Source organism: Jaculus jaculus, chromosome 5 (assembly GCF_020740685.1).
Source record: "Jaculus jaculus isolate mJacJac1 chromosome 5, mJacJac1.mat.Y.cur, whole genome shotgun sequence".
In the NCBI taxonomy this organism is placed as follows: domain Eukaryota; kingdom Metazoa; phylum Chordata; class Mammalia; order Rodentia; family Dipodidae; genus Jaculus; species Jaculus jaculus.
Window position 1 is genome coordinate 139,171,646 of NC_059106.1, and position 18,563 is coordinate 139,190,208.

Here is an 18,563-nt window from a genome sequence, read left to right on the forward strand (position 1 = left end):
AGGCAGTGTATTGTTGGGGGCGGGCCTATGGCTGTTATAGCCAGTTTCCCCATGCCAGTGTTTGGCACACTCCTGTTGCTATTGTCCACCTTATATTGGCCAGGAGGTGATGTCCACCCTCTGCTCATGCCATCGTTTTCCCTGCCATCATGGAGTTTCCCCCATCGAGCCTATAAGCCAAAAGAAAGCTTTTTTCCAGAAGCTGCTCTTGGTTGGGTCATTTCTACCAGCAATGCGAGCCTGACTGCAACACCAAGAAATCCGCTGCAGGTCATGGAACCTGCCTTTCCCATCTTGGTCGCCCCAGGCAAGGGTTTTGGTGACCAGTGTTCACTGACTCATGTGAAGCTCCTCTTAGATGCTACTGGTAGGAATGTGGAGTTGCATGACGCCAGGCAGCAAGGCTGAAACCCCATGTGAAGTACGCTGGGAAAAGGGTATGGGTCGGCTTCCTTCACTCTGGCTGTATCAAATTCCTCATAAGCTGAAGAATAGCACATTCAACAAAAAGAGATATGAATCATAACAAGGACCCTGAGCCCCAAGGTCCACTGTGCCCTAGTGTTCCGCTGATGCGGTCTCTGGTCCTAGTCTTCCACCACTAGCAAAATTTAGAAGTAAGCAGAGTCTCAAATGGAGATGTTAAGCCAACTTACCGAGGACACCTTTTTTTTTTTTTTTTAAATTACCCTGTCAAAGGCCCAGGAGATGGTTCAGCAGCTAAGGGTCCTTGCTTGAAAGCCTATGGGCCCAAGTTCAATTCCCCAAAACCTACATAAAGTCAGATGCAAAGTGGCACAAGTGTCTGTGACCCCAATGCACCACCACCAACAACAGGAGGTGGAATCAGAAGGAACTGGAAGCTCTCAGGACAGCTGAACTGGCACATGCACAGCAGCAGAATAAATAAATGAATGAATATAAAAATTCGGGGCTGGAGAGACGGCTTAGCAGTTAAGGGACTTGCCTGAAAAGCCAAAGAACCCAGATTCAATTCCCCAGCACCCACACAAAGCTGGAGGCCCTGGTGTCCCCATTCATTCTCATTTTCTCTCTCTCTCACACACCGTTCTTCCCACCCTCCTTGAAAATAAATAAATAAAATATTTCTTAAAAAAATAATTTTTAAAAACCTGGAAGGTGGGCTGGAGAGATGCTTAGTAGTTAAGGTACTTGCCTGCAAAGCCCAAGGACCCAGGTTTGATTGCCCAGTACTCACATAAAGCCAGATGGACAATGTGGCCCATGTTCCTGGAGTTAATTTGCAATAGCAAGAAGGCCATGGTGTGCCCAAATTCTAATATTTTCCTTCTCCCATTGTCCTCCCAAAATAAGTAAATAAAAATATTTTTTAAAAAGAAATCTCTATTTATACTGTATATAATTTCACCTCAAATTATAAAAAATTTAAAGAATCTGATTGTTGGTAAACAGGCAAAGAGCCAGAACAGGCTCTCTGGGTAGTTCTGATGGTGTCCAGTTCAGAGCCACCAGCCCAGATGATCACAAGATGCCCTTTCTTCATCTTCTGCCAGGCCAACTTCTGGGCTCCTCTGGAAAGAGGGAGCCAAATCGCCTGCTCTTCAGCCCGGTGACTGATCACAGTCAAGAAGGTCCAAGAGTCATGTCAGCTACAGCCGCGGCCTGACAGAAGTGCTCTGTGTGTCTAGGAGATCCTCACACGCACCTTCAAGCCACCTGCTTCTGGGACATTCCTTAAGCTACCTAACTGTGAGAGTCCATCCAAATACTGTTCCTCTCAGCCACCCTAACATAGAGACAGACCACATGCCAACAAATGTGGACAGCAACTGTCCTCCCAAAGTCCATCCTCTATCTCAAGTCCTTATGGGATGAGCCATCCACTCCTGCCCACTGTGCACTGGGAATATGCACAGCAGTGTCCTGCTTCAAACTCTGATGAAGCTTGGGTTCGCTCCCGTGTCCTCCCACACTCTGGGCTGTCAGGAAGAACTTCTGCCCAGGCCATGCCTCCAGATCCAGGCTCCAGCTGGGCTGGCACACTCGCTTCAGCGCCTGCCTGGCCAAGCAGTAAAGACATCAGGCTGCAAGACCGAGAAGAACCCCAAGCTCTGTGCCGTAATTACTTCCAAGCTGGAACGTGGCTACTTCTCTACCTCTGTCCTCTGTCAGCACAGATAACTGAGACCTAACAGCCAAGGGCACAACAGGACTGACCTTCAAGGAGCCTCGGACTTAGCAAACCTAAAAATGTGTCAACTGAGACAAAGGACGTCTCAAAAGCAAGCACTATCCAGAAGAGGAAGACGCCGCCAGATACTCTCGAGTGTGAAGTCTCCAGAGAGTCAGCTTCTGTGCTCCTTCTGCTCACTGCATTTGATGTTCTTTGTGTTCAGTTAATTTTGTCACTGTCATTGAAAATTATTTGTGAGAGGGCTGGAGAAATGGCTTACTGGTTAAGACCCTTGCCTGTGAAGCCTAAGGACCCAGATTTGATTCCCCAGTACCCATGTAAGCCAGATGCACAAGGTGGTACATGCATCTGGAGTTTTGTTTGCAGTGACCAGAGGCTGATCCTCTCTTTCACTGACTATTTCTCCCTCCCTCCCTCTCTCTCTTTCAAATAAATAAATAAATAAATAAATAAATAAATAAAATATTTGGGGAAAAAAAAAAAGAAAGGTCTTTGTGAGAACAAAGGTGGCCGGGACAAGTTAAATTTCTTTTACCTGGAAAGGGTGCTGGTCCTGGAGTATGATAGTCCAAGTTCTGCATCCTGGGTCACTGTGCCTGCCCCCTCTGCACCCTATTTTCCCGTGAAATGGAGAACTAAATGAAAGCCTTCTAGAGAGAGGTAAGATCACATAAGGACTAAGGCACAAAACAAGTGCTGGTCAAGGGAAACCTCTAAACTGCTACATGATTCATTACACAGTATTGTGCACCAAGGACGTAAGCTAAGAAGATGGTGGCATGAATGAAGGGAGAGAATGGCTGGGAATGCACTCGCTCTTGCTGACTAGTCTATAAGCTGTGAGGTAGACAGCCACGGAGATGGGTTTTAGCTCTTCTGGCCAACTAACCTATGAGCAGTTGTCAATAAAGTGCTAATGGACTGGGGAGATGGCTCAGCAGTTAAAAGTGGCCCAGGTTCAATTCCCCAGTACCATGTAAAGCCAGATGCACAAAGTGGTGCATGCATCTGGAGTAGTGGCAAGAGGCCCTGGCATGCTCAATCTCTCCATCTCTCCCTCTCTCTCTCTCCTCACAGCTAAATAAATAAATAAATAAAATAGTTTAAAAATAAATGAAAGTGCTGACATACCTGGGCATGAGCTAAAGTTAAAGAATATCCCCACCTACATATAGAGGCTGGGCCCTTACAGCTTCCATGCTTGCTACCCAGACAGTGATGGTCTGTGAGTTACAGCTACGTCACCCACATCTGAGAAGTTCTCAGGTCCTTGAATCTCCTATCCCTATCTGCAGAGAGGGGTAACATGTAGGGACAGGGAGACAGAAACAGCATGAAGAGCAGTCCAAAGATACCATGATCTGCTCTGTGATTATGGCTTCTTTTAAAAAATATTTGATTTACTTATTCATTCATTCATTCATTCATTTGAGAGGAGGGCAGACAGAAAGAAAGAGTGAATATGGACATGCCAGAGCCTCCTGCCCCTGCAAATGAACTCCAGATGCATATGCCACTTTGTGCATCTGGCTTTACATGGGTTCTGGGGAAATGGAACCCAGGCTGTCAGACTTTGCAAGCAAGCGCCTTTAATGGCTGGGCCATCTCTCCAGCCCCAACTATGGCTCTTGCTCACCTCCTGTATTAATGTGTACACTCTTTCCAGAAACCCAACACTCCTGGGCCTTCAAGAGCCCATTGTGTCACTAAGTGACTTGTACCCACCCCATCCCACTGTAAATCTCTTTGGGGGGGTCTATATATTCAAGAGAGCAGCACATACAATCCTAAACCCAGCCCAGGGTTCATAGCGATGTAGACACACAGTGGGCCAGCACTGGAGAAAACCTACACAAGAAAAGTGAGGCTAACAAAACTAAAAAGGTACAGCTGAGGCAGGCAGTGACCCCAGTGGACTTATGACAAGAAAGGAAGCAGACACAGGACAAGTTCCTGGAAGCTAGACCAGCCAGTCTGGTGAACAGAGTGGTGAAAACAAGAGACCCTGCCTCAAAACAAGGTGGAAGGTGAGAACCGGCTGGAAAGTTTCCATCTGACCTCCAAACACACACTGTGGCCTACACACCTTACACACACACACACACACACACACACACACACACACACACACAAATATTTTTAAAAATTCATTTCCTTAAACACAAGGATCAGAGATCTGGCAGCCCCTGAGGCTGCAGGGTGAGGAATAGTAACAGCCCAATAGGTCCTGCCCTCCGTTCTGCTGCCAGCCCTCCAGTGCTGCTCCCCCAAGTCTGTCATCCTAGACGCCGAGGGTGCTCTAAGGCCAAGCAATGATCACGGCTCTAGTCTAAGGCTGCCAAGCAATCTGGGGACTTATTAGTCATATCAAACCCCAAAATAAGGCTGACTCAAACATGGAAGACATCAGCCGTCCAGAGAGGGAATGTGATGACCAACTGAGGAAATTGCAGTGGTGTTTGGCATGGAACAAGGAAGAGGTGAGCAAAGTGCTTTTAAAAGGCCTCAGGTTTTTGTTCCTAATGGAGTCTGATATGCTGCACTGTCATCATCGTGAGCGAATCATGTGTGGCTCTGTGTCTAAAAACAACCCTCCTCTCTCTCTCTCTCTCTTGCTCTCTCTCTCTCTCTCACTCTCGCTCTCGCTCTCGCTCTCTCTCTCTCTCTCTCACACACACACACACATAGAGAGAGCGAGAGAGAGAGAGAGAGAGAGAGAGAAAGACAGACCAGCAGCAGCAGTGATTTCCTAAACAGTACACGACAAAGTGACCCTAAGAATCATTCCTAGGAGCAGGGTGACTGTGCCACAGGGGGCCTGATCTGCAGGCAGGGACTAGGGTCTTCATGAACTACTCAGAAAATGGGCATTCCCTATTACCCTGATGCCCCCCAAAAGCCAAGCTGAACAAGCTTGACCTGTGACAACCCTCTGGTTGTCCTGCAAAGAATCCAGTTGGGCTGGGAAAGGCAGGGTTGACAGGTAATAAATGTCTGAGGACTTGCCTAAGAGTCTACGACACAATCTCCATATACATCCACAAAAGGGAAGCACCCATATCCCCAGTGAGAGCCGGCTTATTGGAGAGCTTCACTGGAAACATTTGAATCATCAGGGGTAATCAGAGCACACTGCTGCCATCAGTTAGTAGGTGAAAACAGGGACAGAGGAAGGGAGGACAGACAGACTCAAAGAGACGTGAGACTCCCGCATACACACAGGGGTAGAGCGGTGATAAATGGTACGGCCAGTCTGGAGAAGCCTGACAATTTCTTACGGACCCAAGCACGTAACTGACATAAGACCTGCTATCACCGTGGTTCTGGGCATTTATCTCAAAACCGAACCATGTACACACAAAGATCTGCACACAAATCTCAGCAGTTTTATTCATAATCAGCCAAAACTTGAGACGATCTAGATGTACTTCGGTGATGAATGGTTAAGCAAAGTCACCTACATCCATATCATGAAATACGACTCAGCTCTAAAAAGGAATGGATTACTGGTCTGTGCTGCAACTTGAATCTCCTGAGAATTATGTGGAGTGAAACAAGCCAATCCCAAAAGATGACAAACTTTCATGATCCCACTTATGTAACATTCTAGCAACAACAGCATAGAGTGGAAAACAGATTAGTGAAGGCCACAAGCTGAGGGAATGGGTGTAGCTATAAAAGGGGTAACAGGAGGGATCCTTGTGGTGACGGAAATGCCCTGGGCTTGACAGTAGCAATGTCCATGTCCTGCATGGCATTTGTGCAGTCTGGCCAGATTTGTCATGGGGCAGATTAAGTAAAGGATCTTTATTCTTTCTTAGAACTACACATTAATCTAGAAGTATCTCAAAATTAAAAAGTTTGATTACAAAAGATAGATTCAAGAGTCTCAGTTCTGAGGCAATTTAAGTCCAGCTTGGCTGGATGCCTATGGCTCAGAGGCTATGACCAAGGTCGCTCAGCCAGAGCTTGACTATGTGAGGACCCATGCCCAAGCTCACCAAGCTGAGGCCAGAGATGCCAGAGACATCAGTTCCTTATGATTTAGACCCTCACAGGGCCAGCATGTCATAACAAGGCAGCTGGGTCCCTCCAATTAAACTCTGAGAGAAAGAAAAGAAAAGCTGGAGATGTAGCTTAGTTGGTAGAGAGCCTACCTACCAAGAGAAAGAGAGAGAAAAGGGACCCAGGACGAAAGTCATGGTCGGCTGCAGTAATCTCAGAGGTGAGACATCATCACATCTATCATATTCTGTTCAACCAAGGCAATAAACCCAGCTCACACTCAAGGGAAGGTGGATGCCATCAGGGCACCAGGAGGAAGAGAACACTGGCTGCCTGTGACATCACCTAAAGTATGGTGACTCTTTCTTACTCTCTCATATGACAGTGATTTGTATATTTATACAAATGTCAAATAACCCTCACTAGAAACTGAAGTCACAAGAGAAAACCCACATCTTTGCCCCTCCCTGACCCTTCCATGTCGAGCACAGCCTCCCGCCGTCCCAGTAGCTGCTGTGTGAGTGTGTGGTAGTCACAATCCACATCCTTGCTGAACAGGCAGACCCTGATGGCTAGGTTTGGAACCAGGTGATCCCATCTGCCCGGTCTCAGCTGATTGAACCAGCAACAAAAATATTAAAACAAATCAACAATTTATGACTCATAGGTTGGCCAAATGATTCTGTATCAGGATCTGAAATGAAATACCAAGAGATGATGCTCACTGTAGAAATGTCACAACAAACCAAAGCCCCATGCACACTTCAGTTTGTCAGAAACAGATCAAAAATAAAGCTACTGAAGAGAGTGGACAATAGGGAAACATGCACAGAAACAACATTACCACGACAGAGCAAAAGAAAGAAGCACCATGTAGACAGGTCTTCAGAGCTGTCATAATCTGATTCCAGTCCCTGCTGTAATAGAACCCTCTATTACTCATTGACTTTGGAGAAAAAGGAAGAAGGCAGGGAAGGAGGGAACAAGTGAAATTCCCAGGGAATATCAGATGAGTGACCCAACACGTGGGAAAAGACAGATGAGGGAGTTTACTTCAAGTTAAACCACCAAATTAGCTCGTAGTCAGAAGCTCACTCTCACTCCAGGCATGTTGATCTTTCTAACCACAGGACTATGATTAATGATGGAAATGGGCAAGCATTATTATGTGGTATAAGGTGCTTTTAAAAGGCCAGTATTCTACCTGACTCGCCAATTCCATACAGAAGGGAAGCCATGACCCAAATCCTCACAAGGCCAACATGACTTTTAGAGCAGCCCTTCCCCAGAGCTGAGGGTGCTGAGCAGGCAGGCAGTCCAATTAAGAAGCTGCCATGGCAGACAGGGATGTCCAAAGGCAACGGTCAGGGCAGACAGGGACTATGCTGTCTCCCTGGGAGACAGGCAGCTCTAAGAGTGTTTATCATCTTAACTCCAGAGCCACAGGGCCAATCCAACTCAGTGGAATCATACCGTACAGCCTCCTCCATCCACTCAAGAGCTTCCAGTTCTTACAAAAAGTGAAGGGTCACGTTAAATCAATCCCGTCATGCCCACCCAAAGTCCAGCCAAAGGTAACCCCACTGATAGGAAAGTCTACCTTCCTGGGCCCTCTGACACGCAGAGCCTTTGACAGAATTTATGGAAACCTTCTCTTCAAAAGGAAGAGCTGAGTCAGCTCAGAAAGTGGGATAGCAAAATACACAACTGACTAAGAAATCTCAAGAGGCCACCTTGGCTGGACAACAAGATGAATGTGGGAGAGCAGAAAGAAGCAAGGCTGAAGCCCCCCTCTTCCTCTCTCCCTTCTCTCTCAACATAGGTAGAGTCCAGAACATTCCAAAAGATGTCTACTAGATGTGGGTAGGGGAAAAAAAGAGAAGAGAGAAACAGATTCATTCCAAGATGGTCAACTCACAGGAGCCAGTCACCAGCAAGTACATTCATGACTTCAGTATCCAAACTGTTCGTTGTGCCCAGTGTTGATGCATAAGATAGGGACAAGGAGGAGACACGCAGTGAACGTCAACTGCAGAAATGCATGGTGACCACACCAGGTGGATGGATTTGGAACTCAGCACCATCTGTGAGACAGTAGATATCACCTGGGCTGAGGCTCCGAAGGTCTGTCTTGCACTCTCCCAGCCTGGGCTCCCAAGCTCTCAAGGAATGGCACCAGCCTCTCACCAATTCCCCTTGAAGCTCGCCCTCTGGCAGAACTGATAAGATCTAGTCTGTTCTCTGCTCAAATGACCCCACAGGTCTCCCCAAGTCCAGACACAGGACAGAGGCTGCTGCTCTGACTGCCACTCACATGGGTTCTCTCCTGCCCGAGAGAAAACCCTGTGGAACAATACTTCCCATACAAGCCATTCTGTGCTCACTGGGGTTAAACTCGGGCTTACACAGAGTGGAGCTATTTGCAGCGGCAGGACCTCCTGGTGCTTGCCATTCCCTGAAGAAGCAGCATCCTGACACACTCACTTACTGAGCACCTCCAGACTAGGCAGTGACTTCAAACGCCACCTTGTCAGTCTCACCATGCCCAGAGAAGTCTGTACCATCATCGCCCCCATCAGAGAAGATGATGGCTCTGAGCAGTCAGTCGCAGGAGGTCTGGATAATACCAGATGCTATTTTGTCCAGAGAACTTAGGAACAGCCTGGTGGCTCTTCTCTGTGGGAGGTTTCTGAAACACTTATACTCATCAGCAGCAAAGGCAGATGGGAAATTCAAGCACCACTTGATTATCGACTGCATGTGAATGGAACTCTAGAAATAGTGGCTGAGGTCCAAAGTCATAGTGGGACTTTGTTCCCCTCCAGCCCAAGGAGCATGACAGGGGCGGGGTGGATGGCATACGTCCACCCTGACAAGTACAGCCCCATTTCTCTGCCTCAGGAAGGAAGAGGGAAGTCCAGGAAGAAGGAAGCCCTTTACAGAGGGACCATGCCCTCTGACAGACAGGACACTGGAACAGTCTATTTTACCTGCTGCGGGAGAAGATGCAGGAGGAAATAGTGCCTCTTCTCCCCTGTGACAGAGAGCCAGGAAGGAAGGGGCAGAGGGACCCACAGCCATTCCACGCTATCCCACCCCAGTCCCATCTGCTTCCGGGACACGTAACTCGAGAGCATACAGCAGCCACCAAGCCTGTGCCATGTGCTTTTTACAGGAGCATAAAAATATGTTCAGCATCAGTGAGCTCAGGGGCCCTTGTGCCCACTGCCTCCAGGCCTTAGGGATAATGGGGGTAGGAGTGGATAAAAGGCCTTCCTGTACTCTTTGGCCACTACCCCCCTCCCAGATTCCAGAACATATGCACATACCTTTGCAGGGTCCACACATTAGGAACTCAATCGCTTCAGACCAGCTAGCTGAGCATCGATTACAGAGCAGTGTTTGGATTTGGTCTCACACTGAACAAAGTTACGAAATTCCACAAACCACCTGAAAAATGGCCTCTGTTCCATGAAGTTGATATAAAAGACCAGTGGAAAACACTAAGTACCTCCCATGGTTGGGAGTACAAAAAGTACAAAAAGCACAGAAAAAAAAAAACAATTCAAATAAATATAGCTTTCACACTACATCTTCTCAGTTTCACTTATAAAAAAAAAATTAAGACTTTTCGCAAAAGGTCGCACACCGCCTCAGAGTTTCGGGACTTGGATGGATGGATGGATGGATGGATGGATGGATGGATGGATGGACGGATGACAGCGGCCAGACTGGGTTTTCCCAGGTGCGTTTTGCCTCTTGCCTGCCTCAATTCTCTCCTGCAAACAGACCTGTGAGTCGCAGCTGAGAAGCAGTCATACATGAGCTACCTGAACTTTATGCTAGCCTGGTCCAACCTGTGCCGGGAACCCACCGTAGACCCGAAAATGTCCTTGCAGGGGTGCCCTTGCCTGCTTGCAGCAGCAAAGCCCCCACGACAGACTGCTGAGGTACAGTCTCAGGGCATAGCTCAGCGTGCCAGGGTTAGGAGAGCTGAGGTAGGAGACGGGCCATGCTTGTTCACCATGGTCTGCTGTGCTTTTCTATAGCAGCAAGCACCGCATTAGACTCTACATCCTGCCTGTTCTCAGAGATTTGCAACACCTTCTATTTGCCTGATCCCTGCACCCACGCAGACCCCAGGAAGCCAGGGAAGATAGGGCCTGTGGCAGTAATAACCATGTGGCATGACTGTGTGGCTTCAAGCATCTGGATTGAGGAGCTGGGGGCAAAAATCGCAGGAGAAAGATGAACTATGTTTAGCTGTACTACTTAATTTCTGCCTGACATGCTCCCAAGATGGGGGCAGTTGAGATGGCAGAGCTCACTTAAACGTAGGCGACGAGAACTTAACCCCCATGCTAGGAGTCAAATATGCCTTGACCCCTTCCAAGCTCACACTGGAGTTGAATCTTCATTGTGATGTAGGGAGGGTGGAAACTTAATCCAAAGATGGTGTGTAGAGGTGGGTCTCTGGCGAGGTGTTAAGAGTGGGTGAGGTCATGAGGGTGGAGCCCCATGGTTGAATCCGGAGGCTTCATACCAAGAGAGAGGGAAGGAGACAGAGAGAGAGAGAAACACACACACACACACACACACACACACACACACACACACACCACACTCTCCATCTCTTTGCAGGTGGTGCCCTGTGTTACCCTGGAACTGTGCGAGTAAGGCTATTAGATAGAGTCCCCAGACCTTGGATAAAAACTGGTAGTCAAAAAAATATTCTTTGTAACTTATCTAGTCTGTGGAATTGTGTTATTAGCTAGGAATCAGACTAAGACACCTTATCAGAAGCTCTTTCCAAAAGGGAAGACCATAAGGTGACTCCAGTGCCACACTCCTGGGTGTTGTTTGGGGACATGACTCACACGAAGCCTATATTCTGGGAGGCAGGTGAGGGGACCAGATCTCAGGGTGCTCTCTTCATGTTCCATGCATGTACAGACCAGATGTCTGTACACAGGCCATGCACTAACACACATATACAAACTAGCCAGTCTACTGTTGAGGCTGGCGAGGTCGCCATAGGTCTTACCAGCTGATAATAATGCCCAGCCATGGGCATGCAGTAAAAATGTGCAGCTGGACCCCAGTGTTTGATCCTTGTGGTACAGCAGTTTTCTTAACAGAGAGATCAGATTCCTGCCTATCAAAAACGGGACTGGGGGCTGGACGGATGGCTTAGCAGTTAAGGCGCGAGCCTGGGAAGCGAAAGGATCCAAGTTCGATTCCCAGGACCCATGTAAGCCAGGGGCAGAAGGTGACACATGCTTCTGGAGTTCGTTTGCAGCAGCTGAAGTTCGTGACCCACCCATTCTCTCTCTCTATCTGCCACTTTCCCTCTCTCTCTCTCTCTCCCCCCCCTTTCTCTCTGAAATATAAATAAAAAATAAAATATTAAAAAAACAGGACTGGGGAGATTGCTTAGTGGTTAAGGTACTTGCCTACAAAGCCAAAAGACCCAGGTCTGATTCCCCTAGGATCCACGTAAGCCAGATGCACAACGTGGCGCATGTGCCTGGAGTTCATCTGCAGAGGCTGGAGGCCCTGGCGTACCCATTCTTTCTCTCTATGTCTGCCTCTTTCTCTGTCTCAAAAAAAAAATTTAATAATGCCCACAAGTCTGATATGATGGCTCAGTGGTTAAAGGCACTTGCTTGCAAAGCCTGCCCGCCTGGGTTCAATTACCCATGTAAAGCCAGATGCACAAAATGACCCAGGTGCCTGGAGTTCATTAGTGACAAGAGTCCCTCGTGTATCCATGCATGCTTACTCATTTTCTCTTTCTCTAAATAAATAAATTAGTATGTATATTTTTAAATGTCCTCTAAGGGCTCAGAGATTGCCTGCAAAGCCTGACAGCCTGGACTCAATTCCCCAGTATCAACATAAAGCAAGATGCACACAGTGGCACAGGCACGTGCAGTTCATTTGTACTGGCAGGAGACCTGGGTATGCCATTCTCTCTGGTGTTTGCATGGCATCACGTCATGTAAACAGCAGATCCTTGGCAAAGGCAAACAACACAGGCTGACAGGACTGGCAGAACAGGAGGGCCTTCCAGGGTGCATGTGACATCAGGAAAGGCTCCTGGGGCCTCCAGTTACATGAAAGCTTGGCCGAGAATCTGGCACCTGCCGTCTCTGCCCAGGGAGAACTCCACAGCCAAACACTACACATCAAAGCTCTGCCTGGAAGGACTGTTCTCATGGGCCACATCACTAAGCCATAGCTGACAGTACTCAAAACCATGTGACACAGGACAGGGTAGCTGGTAGTCCCGAAGGAGCTGCTTTTCACTCCCTCCAGCTCCAGTTGAGCACAAATGTTTTCTTTTCCATTGCATAAGACACTTCCAATGGTGACGAACCTTATACCACGGACTGGGGGAATGAAAGCTCCATGGATACCAGTAAGGAGCAGAGTGGCCACAAGTCTGTGAAGAGCACAGGGACAGCAAGTGTGAACTGCAGGACAGGCCAGCTGGCCACATGTGACCCTCAAGGAAACACAGAAAAATAAGCGCTGACCAAATCAGAGCCAGTGTGTTCCATCTGGTCCACCCCCCCACCCCCACGCCGTGTTCCTCCTGGGGTGCTGCTTGGCAGATGTGGTTTTGGGTAGCAACATGGGGTTGCTTTCCCAGCCCGGTAGGCAGCTTGCAGGGCTGCAGCAAGAGGCTCAGAGGAGAAGGGGAGAGGCTTAGCTCTATAAGCTTCAAGGGGTTGTGCACGCAGAACAGGCAGGCACTCAGGTCTGGAGATCAGAATGGTCATGGGCCGTGGGTTGGGCCAGCAGAAGCCCAGCTCAGCCTAGGATTCCACCAAGTAGCTCAATCTCTCAGCTCCTTGCTTTCCTCTCCTGTCAATGTGACCGCAAGTGACTGGGAAGCCTAAGAGCCACAGGACAGGTTAGACACCAGTGGGCCTGACAAACAGTACAGAGCCTCATCTGTGCAAGCCAACAACGCCAGGGACGCTGGGGAGTTGACAGTGCCTGGCTGTCACGCGGATATACTCCTAATCTTTATGTACATGGACATTGAGCACCGTTTAACTTATGATAACAGAACGCAGAGGGGAAGCACCCAGCGATCTGAGATAGGGAAGTTTAAAGTAAGGTAACACTCATCTACTTAACGGAGCTACTCAGAAAATTTTCAAAGACCATAATTATATAATATATAGCAATCTATGACATCAGCTGGGAAAATCATGGCCAGCTTTAGTTGTACCATTTCTCCCATGTTTTAGTTGAAATTAAAGTTTACTTCCATATCTTGATACATTAAAAGAACTTATAATGATCTGATAAAATATAACTCTTATTTTGTCCATATTTTTAAGATGCTATATATTAGGGAAATACTAGGCAAGGAATTAACAATGTTGATGCTTAAATGGTAATAAAGCCCAGCTGCGTTTCTATTTTAATGTTGTTCTCAAATATTTCATGAATTAACGTTACTACTAAAATGGAAAAAGAAGAAAACAGGGCTTGAGATGTGGCTCAGTGATACAGCAATTATCTAGCAAGTACAAGGCCCTAGTTAAAATCCCTAACACCAAGACAAAGAAGTAGACATATTTTAAAAGTACCTAAGGGGCTGGAGAAATGGCTTAGCAGTTAAAGCACTTGCCTGCAAAGCCGAAGGACCTAGATTCAATTCCCCAGGATCCACATAAGCCAGATGCACATGGTGGCACGTGTCTGGAGTTTGTTTGCAATCGCTAGAGGCCCTGGTGCACCCATTCTCTCTATATATCTGCCTTTTTCTCTCTCTCTCATAATTAAATTTTTTTTCATAAAATACTTTTTTAAGTACGTAAGTATGAAAAGGCAGGAAGGATGATTAATGAATAGGGAAGAAAGTGGTGTTAATGGAAGAGGAAGGGGGATAAGAGAGTAACGGGGGGGCAATAAGAACAAAATACATTATATAGTGTATAAAGTGACTTTATGCTAGACACAGAGAGGAGAGAGGAGAGGCTCGGACACAGAAGCATGGCTTGCATTTCTGGAAGCCCAGTCACCAGGTTCGGACAACTCTGAGGAGTGAGAGCTGGCCTAACCCGGCCTTCCTGGGCGGGACCAAGAACATGCGCCCACCCACCCCATTCTCACTTTCCTGGAGAAAGCCAAAATAACAAGAACACAGAAATTCCATAAAAACAAAGCCATTAAAGAACAAGAGTAATTTTTATAATTAAAAAATGAGAAACACTAAAAAGGCAGCAATAAGGAACCAACTCAAGACAGTGTTAATGATGTCCAAACACTTCCTCGGTGTCCTTCCGAAAATTGCAGGAATTCCAGAGGGTCTGCCCAGTTGGAACTTGGCAGCACAGCCAAGTGTGGAGCTGGCAGCCAGACTTCCTAGCAGAACACGCCCCAGACACCGCGGGAAACGCTGGCACGATTCGCCCTTTTCATGACTGTGGAGTCTTAATAACTCCCAATAGTTCTTCTGGGCAAGTGGATCCTGGGCATTCACAGAAATGACTCTCTGGGAGCACTTTATCATTTGGCTAAAGAATCCAAGAGAAGTCTGCCTGTTTGGGCCAAAACAACTCCCTCCATGTCTTCCAGCTTAGTCCCTGGCCCTGCCCCTCTCTGGAGAGACCTAGATAATCTGACCCACATACTGGGCCCAGGACCAGGCTCCCACCAAAGCCTGCTCTCCATAGACACTGCCCCCAAGCAGTGATGGGTCTTCAGAAGAAAGCAGGAGATGATCAGAGCAGTCCTCCTGGCTCAGACATTTTAGGAGCAAAGCCAAAGGAAAGTGGTCCATCAGGTTCTACCTAGCTGGTCACCTGGCCTTCTAAGATTCACTACCTGACTCCCCACGTAGCTGGAAACAGTAGCATCTTCCCTTCTTTGCAAACAGTAGAGTTGCCTCTTGCTCCTCACTGGGCATTTCAAAGCATAACCTCTCTCGCCTAGATCCAGCGCTCAGTAGACAAGGATCCATCAGTGGACCGGGCGTGGAGTGGGGGGCGGGGGGGATGCAGAAAGGCCAACATGCTTCCACTTGATCTGACACTCTTTAGTGTCAAGGACACTCACACATGCAGGACAGCAGGAGAGATCAGGCCCGTGTGGCTCATCTAGTCAAGCAGTTGCAAACTTGCTAAGCCATGGAACACTGTGATCAGACAGAATCCTATGCCAAAGCCTGGTGGGGGTAGACAGCAGCTAGGAGCAGAGTGGGTCCACTGGAGAAGTAGGATGGAGGTAGAACGTTTCCCCTGGCTCCTAGGAATACCCAGATGCTGGGGGCATGCCTATAAACCCACAGGTGCAGAGGCAGGCAGAAATAACTCACTGGTGCAGCCTCTTCTCCTCACAGGTGGCAAAAATGAGGCCTAGAGAGGTAACGCGCCTTAAAGGGCCAAAGGTATGAACAGGGCCAATGTTGGAGTTAGGGTAGCATCTACACCTGTCCTGACCTTAGGATCTATGAGAACAGAAGCCACACCCACATTGAATCTGAGTGGCTCTCCACACCTGCGCTGGGCCTCCCAGAGAGCTCCTATGTGGGCCAGCTGAGGGGAAGGAATATACTATTTGGAGAGGCAGAACCCCAAGCCAGTCAGAATCAGGTTCAAAACCTAGTCTGCCACTTACACGAGCATACAGCCCTGGGCGGGTGGCAAGCCCTCCATCTGCTCTACCTGTCACCTCACAGGATTAGGGGATTTGGTACCTGGCTGTGTGGAACCCCCCAAGCCCTTGTCTTCCTCTGAGACAGGGCAACAGCCATACCAAGCCAGGAAAGAGGGCATGCAGAGTCCGGCAGTCCAGGACGCTTCCCCGGCAGTGCAGGTTACCTTTGGGCATGATCTGATGCATGGCAACCGAGAGGAAGAAGATGGAGTCGCTGTAGTAGGTCCCTGAGCCAGCACTGAAGTGCTTCTGCATGGCCTCCACGACTGGGAAGAGCTTGTCTGTGAGCACAGCCACGTCGTGGAAGATGACCTGGAGTGGGGAGCAGGAAAACCCCAACAGTCAGTCAGTCGGCTCTCACACTGGGCTCCAGACTCTCAACACATACCTGAGGCCAAGAGGCAGGGACAGACAGGTCCTTTCAGGGTCTGCCAGCAGGACTTGAGGACATGGGGAGTGTGACTGAGCGAAAAGGAAGTTGGGGGGCAATAAGGAGCAGAGTTCAGCAGCACGGAGGCTGGCTATGGGGCCAGGGACACCCGTGGGGAGGGGACAGGGGAAGAGCGGTAGGAAGGAAGGCAGGGAATGGGACCAGCTTCCAGGTGGCTTTCTGCTTTTGAACTTCAAGGGGAGCAAGCTGATTCCATCTGTGTTGATGGTGGCCCTCAGCAGGGGAAGGACAGGCGTGAACACGGCTGGGAAGCTCTCCAGCGGGCGGGCTCCACTCTCGATCTCTGCTTTGCCCTTGAGTCTGTCCAGATTCCCATGTCACCACAGACTTCTGGAACCTTCAGTCCACTGGGTCATAGCCCTGCAACAGTGGTTAACAGCCCCTCCTGACTTCCCTCCTTTGAGTTCTGCTTCTGCCCATCATTTACAATACTTTTACCTTATTTCTCTTCTCTTTCGACTACATTTCCCTTAGCATGTTTGCCTTTTGTCCTTAGGGCTCCTTAGACTTCTGAAACACTACTGAACCTTAGTAGAGCCAGGAGTGGTAGCTCACATCTATAATCTCAGCACTTGGGAGGCTGAGGCAAAAAGATTACCACAAGTTCAAACCCAGCCTAAGCTACAGAGTAAGGATCTGGCTGGAAACAAACGTGATTAAATTTACCATATCAGATGTCATCATTTCCTAAGAGCTATTCTGGTGACTGTATCTCGTGCCTTTCTGTAAAAGCCTGTTTAAAGGTTTGGGTTTGTTGTTGTTGTTGTTGTTGTTGTTGTTGTTGTTGTTACCTTTTCAAAGTAGGGTCTCCCCCCTAGCCCAAGCTGACCTGGAATTCACTATGCAGTCTCAGAGTGGCCTTGAACTCTCAGCGATCCTCCTACCTCAGCCTCCCAAGTGCTGAGGCCACCACGCCCAACCTAAAGTTTCTTAACATTTGTTTCCAAGGTGTGTTCTCCTCCTTCCCCCTTCTGGCTGCTGCTTTTGTTTTAAAGAGAGAGAGAGAGAGAGAGAGAGAATTGGTGCACCAGGGCCTTAGCCACTGCCATTGAACTCCAGATGCCTGTGACACTTTAGTGGATATATGTGACCTTGCACTTGCCTCACCTTTGTGCATCTGGCTAAAATGGGATCTGAAGAGCCGAACATAGGTCCTTAGGCTTCACAGACAAGTGCCTCAACTGCTAAGCCATCTCTCTAGCCCCAAAGTATTTTTAAATTTTATTTTATTTTTATTTTATCTTATTTTTAAATTTTTTGTTGTTATTTTATTTATTTTAGAGCAACAGACAGAAAGAAAGAAAGAGGGAGAGAGAGAGAGAGAGAGAGAGAGAGAGAGAGAAAGAGAGAGAATGGGCGTGCCAGGGCCTCCAGCCACTGCAAACAAACTCCAGACGCATGCGCCCCCTTGTGCATCTGGCTAACGTGGGTCCTGGGGAACCGAGCCTCGAACCAGGGTCCTTAGGCTTCACAGGCAAGTGCTTAACTGCTAAGCCATCTCTCCAGCCCTAAATTTTATTTTTACTTATTCATTAGAGACACAGAGAGAGAGAGAGTGAGAGAATGGGGTGTGCCAGGGGTATTGCAAACGAACTCCAGATGCATGTGCCAACATGTATATCTAGCTTACATGGGACCTGGAGAATCAAACCTGGATCCTTAGACTTTGCAAGCAAGTCCCATAACTGCTAAGCCATCTCTCCAGTCCTGGATGCTTCCTTTTCTCTAACTTTTTGTGGCTTTCTCAGCCAGGCCAGTTCCTGCTATTTCCCATCACAAAACCCCTAAATTACATCTCTCTCCTGCACCCCTTTGCAGCCTCTAGCCCCTGCCCTGTGGCTTCCCTGACAAGTTAATCTCACCCTGTCCAAATGTCCTCTATTATAGCACATGGTCATATTCCAAATACACAAATTCATTTCTCTCTCTTTGGCTTCAAAACCTCTACTGGCTGCTCCTTGCCCTTGGTTTTAGTCCAAATGCCCTAACGAGGCTTAGGAGGCTCTGCCTGAGCTTTAACCTTCCCCACCCTCAGGACGTAACTAAACCAGGCACATTTCACTCTAGCCCTGCAAGCTACCCCTTTCTGACAGTGTATGCCTGCACTTGCTCTTAATTCCCGTATTTCCCCTTCCAGCCCCCATCTCTTTTGGGAACTTCCTATCCAGACTCTGAACCTTCCCCTCTAGCCTTCTCTGAGTTTCCCGTGATCCTCTAGCCCTTCCAGCACCCCAGGTCACATGGGGGCTTATG

The 18,563-nt window shown here is 48.2% G+C and overlaps 1 protein-coding gene across 1 annotated transcript in view; it reads right to left on the minus strand.

Annotated features, from left to right (window-relative positions):
* Nucleotides 1–18,563, minus strand: part of Xxylt1 (xyloside xylosyltransferase 1) — a 167,260-nt gene that overhangs the window by 116,818 nt on the left and 31,879 nt on the right. Inside the window, exon 3 of the mRNA XM_012947879.2 lies at nt 16,024–16,171. Within this exon, the coding sequence (XP_012803333.2) occupies nt 16,024–16,171 (148 nt within the window). The remainder of the gene's footprint in view (nt 1–16,023; nt 16,172–18,563) is intronic.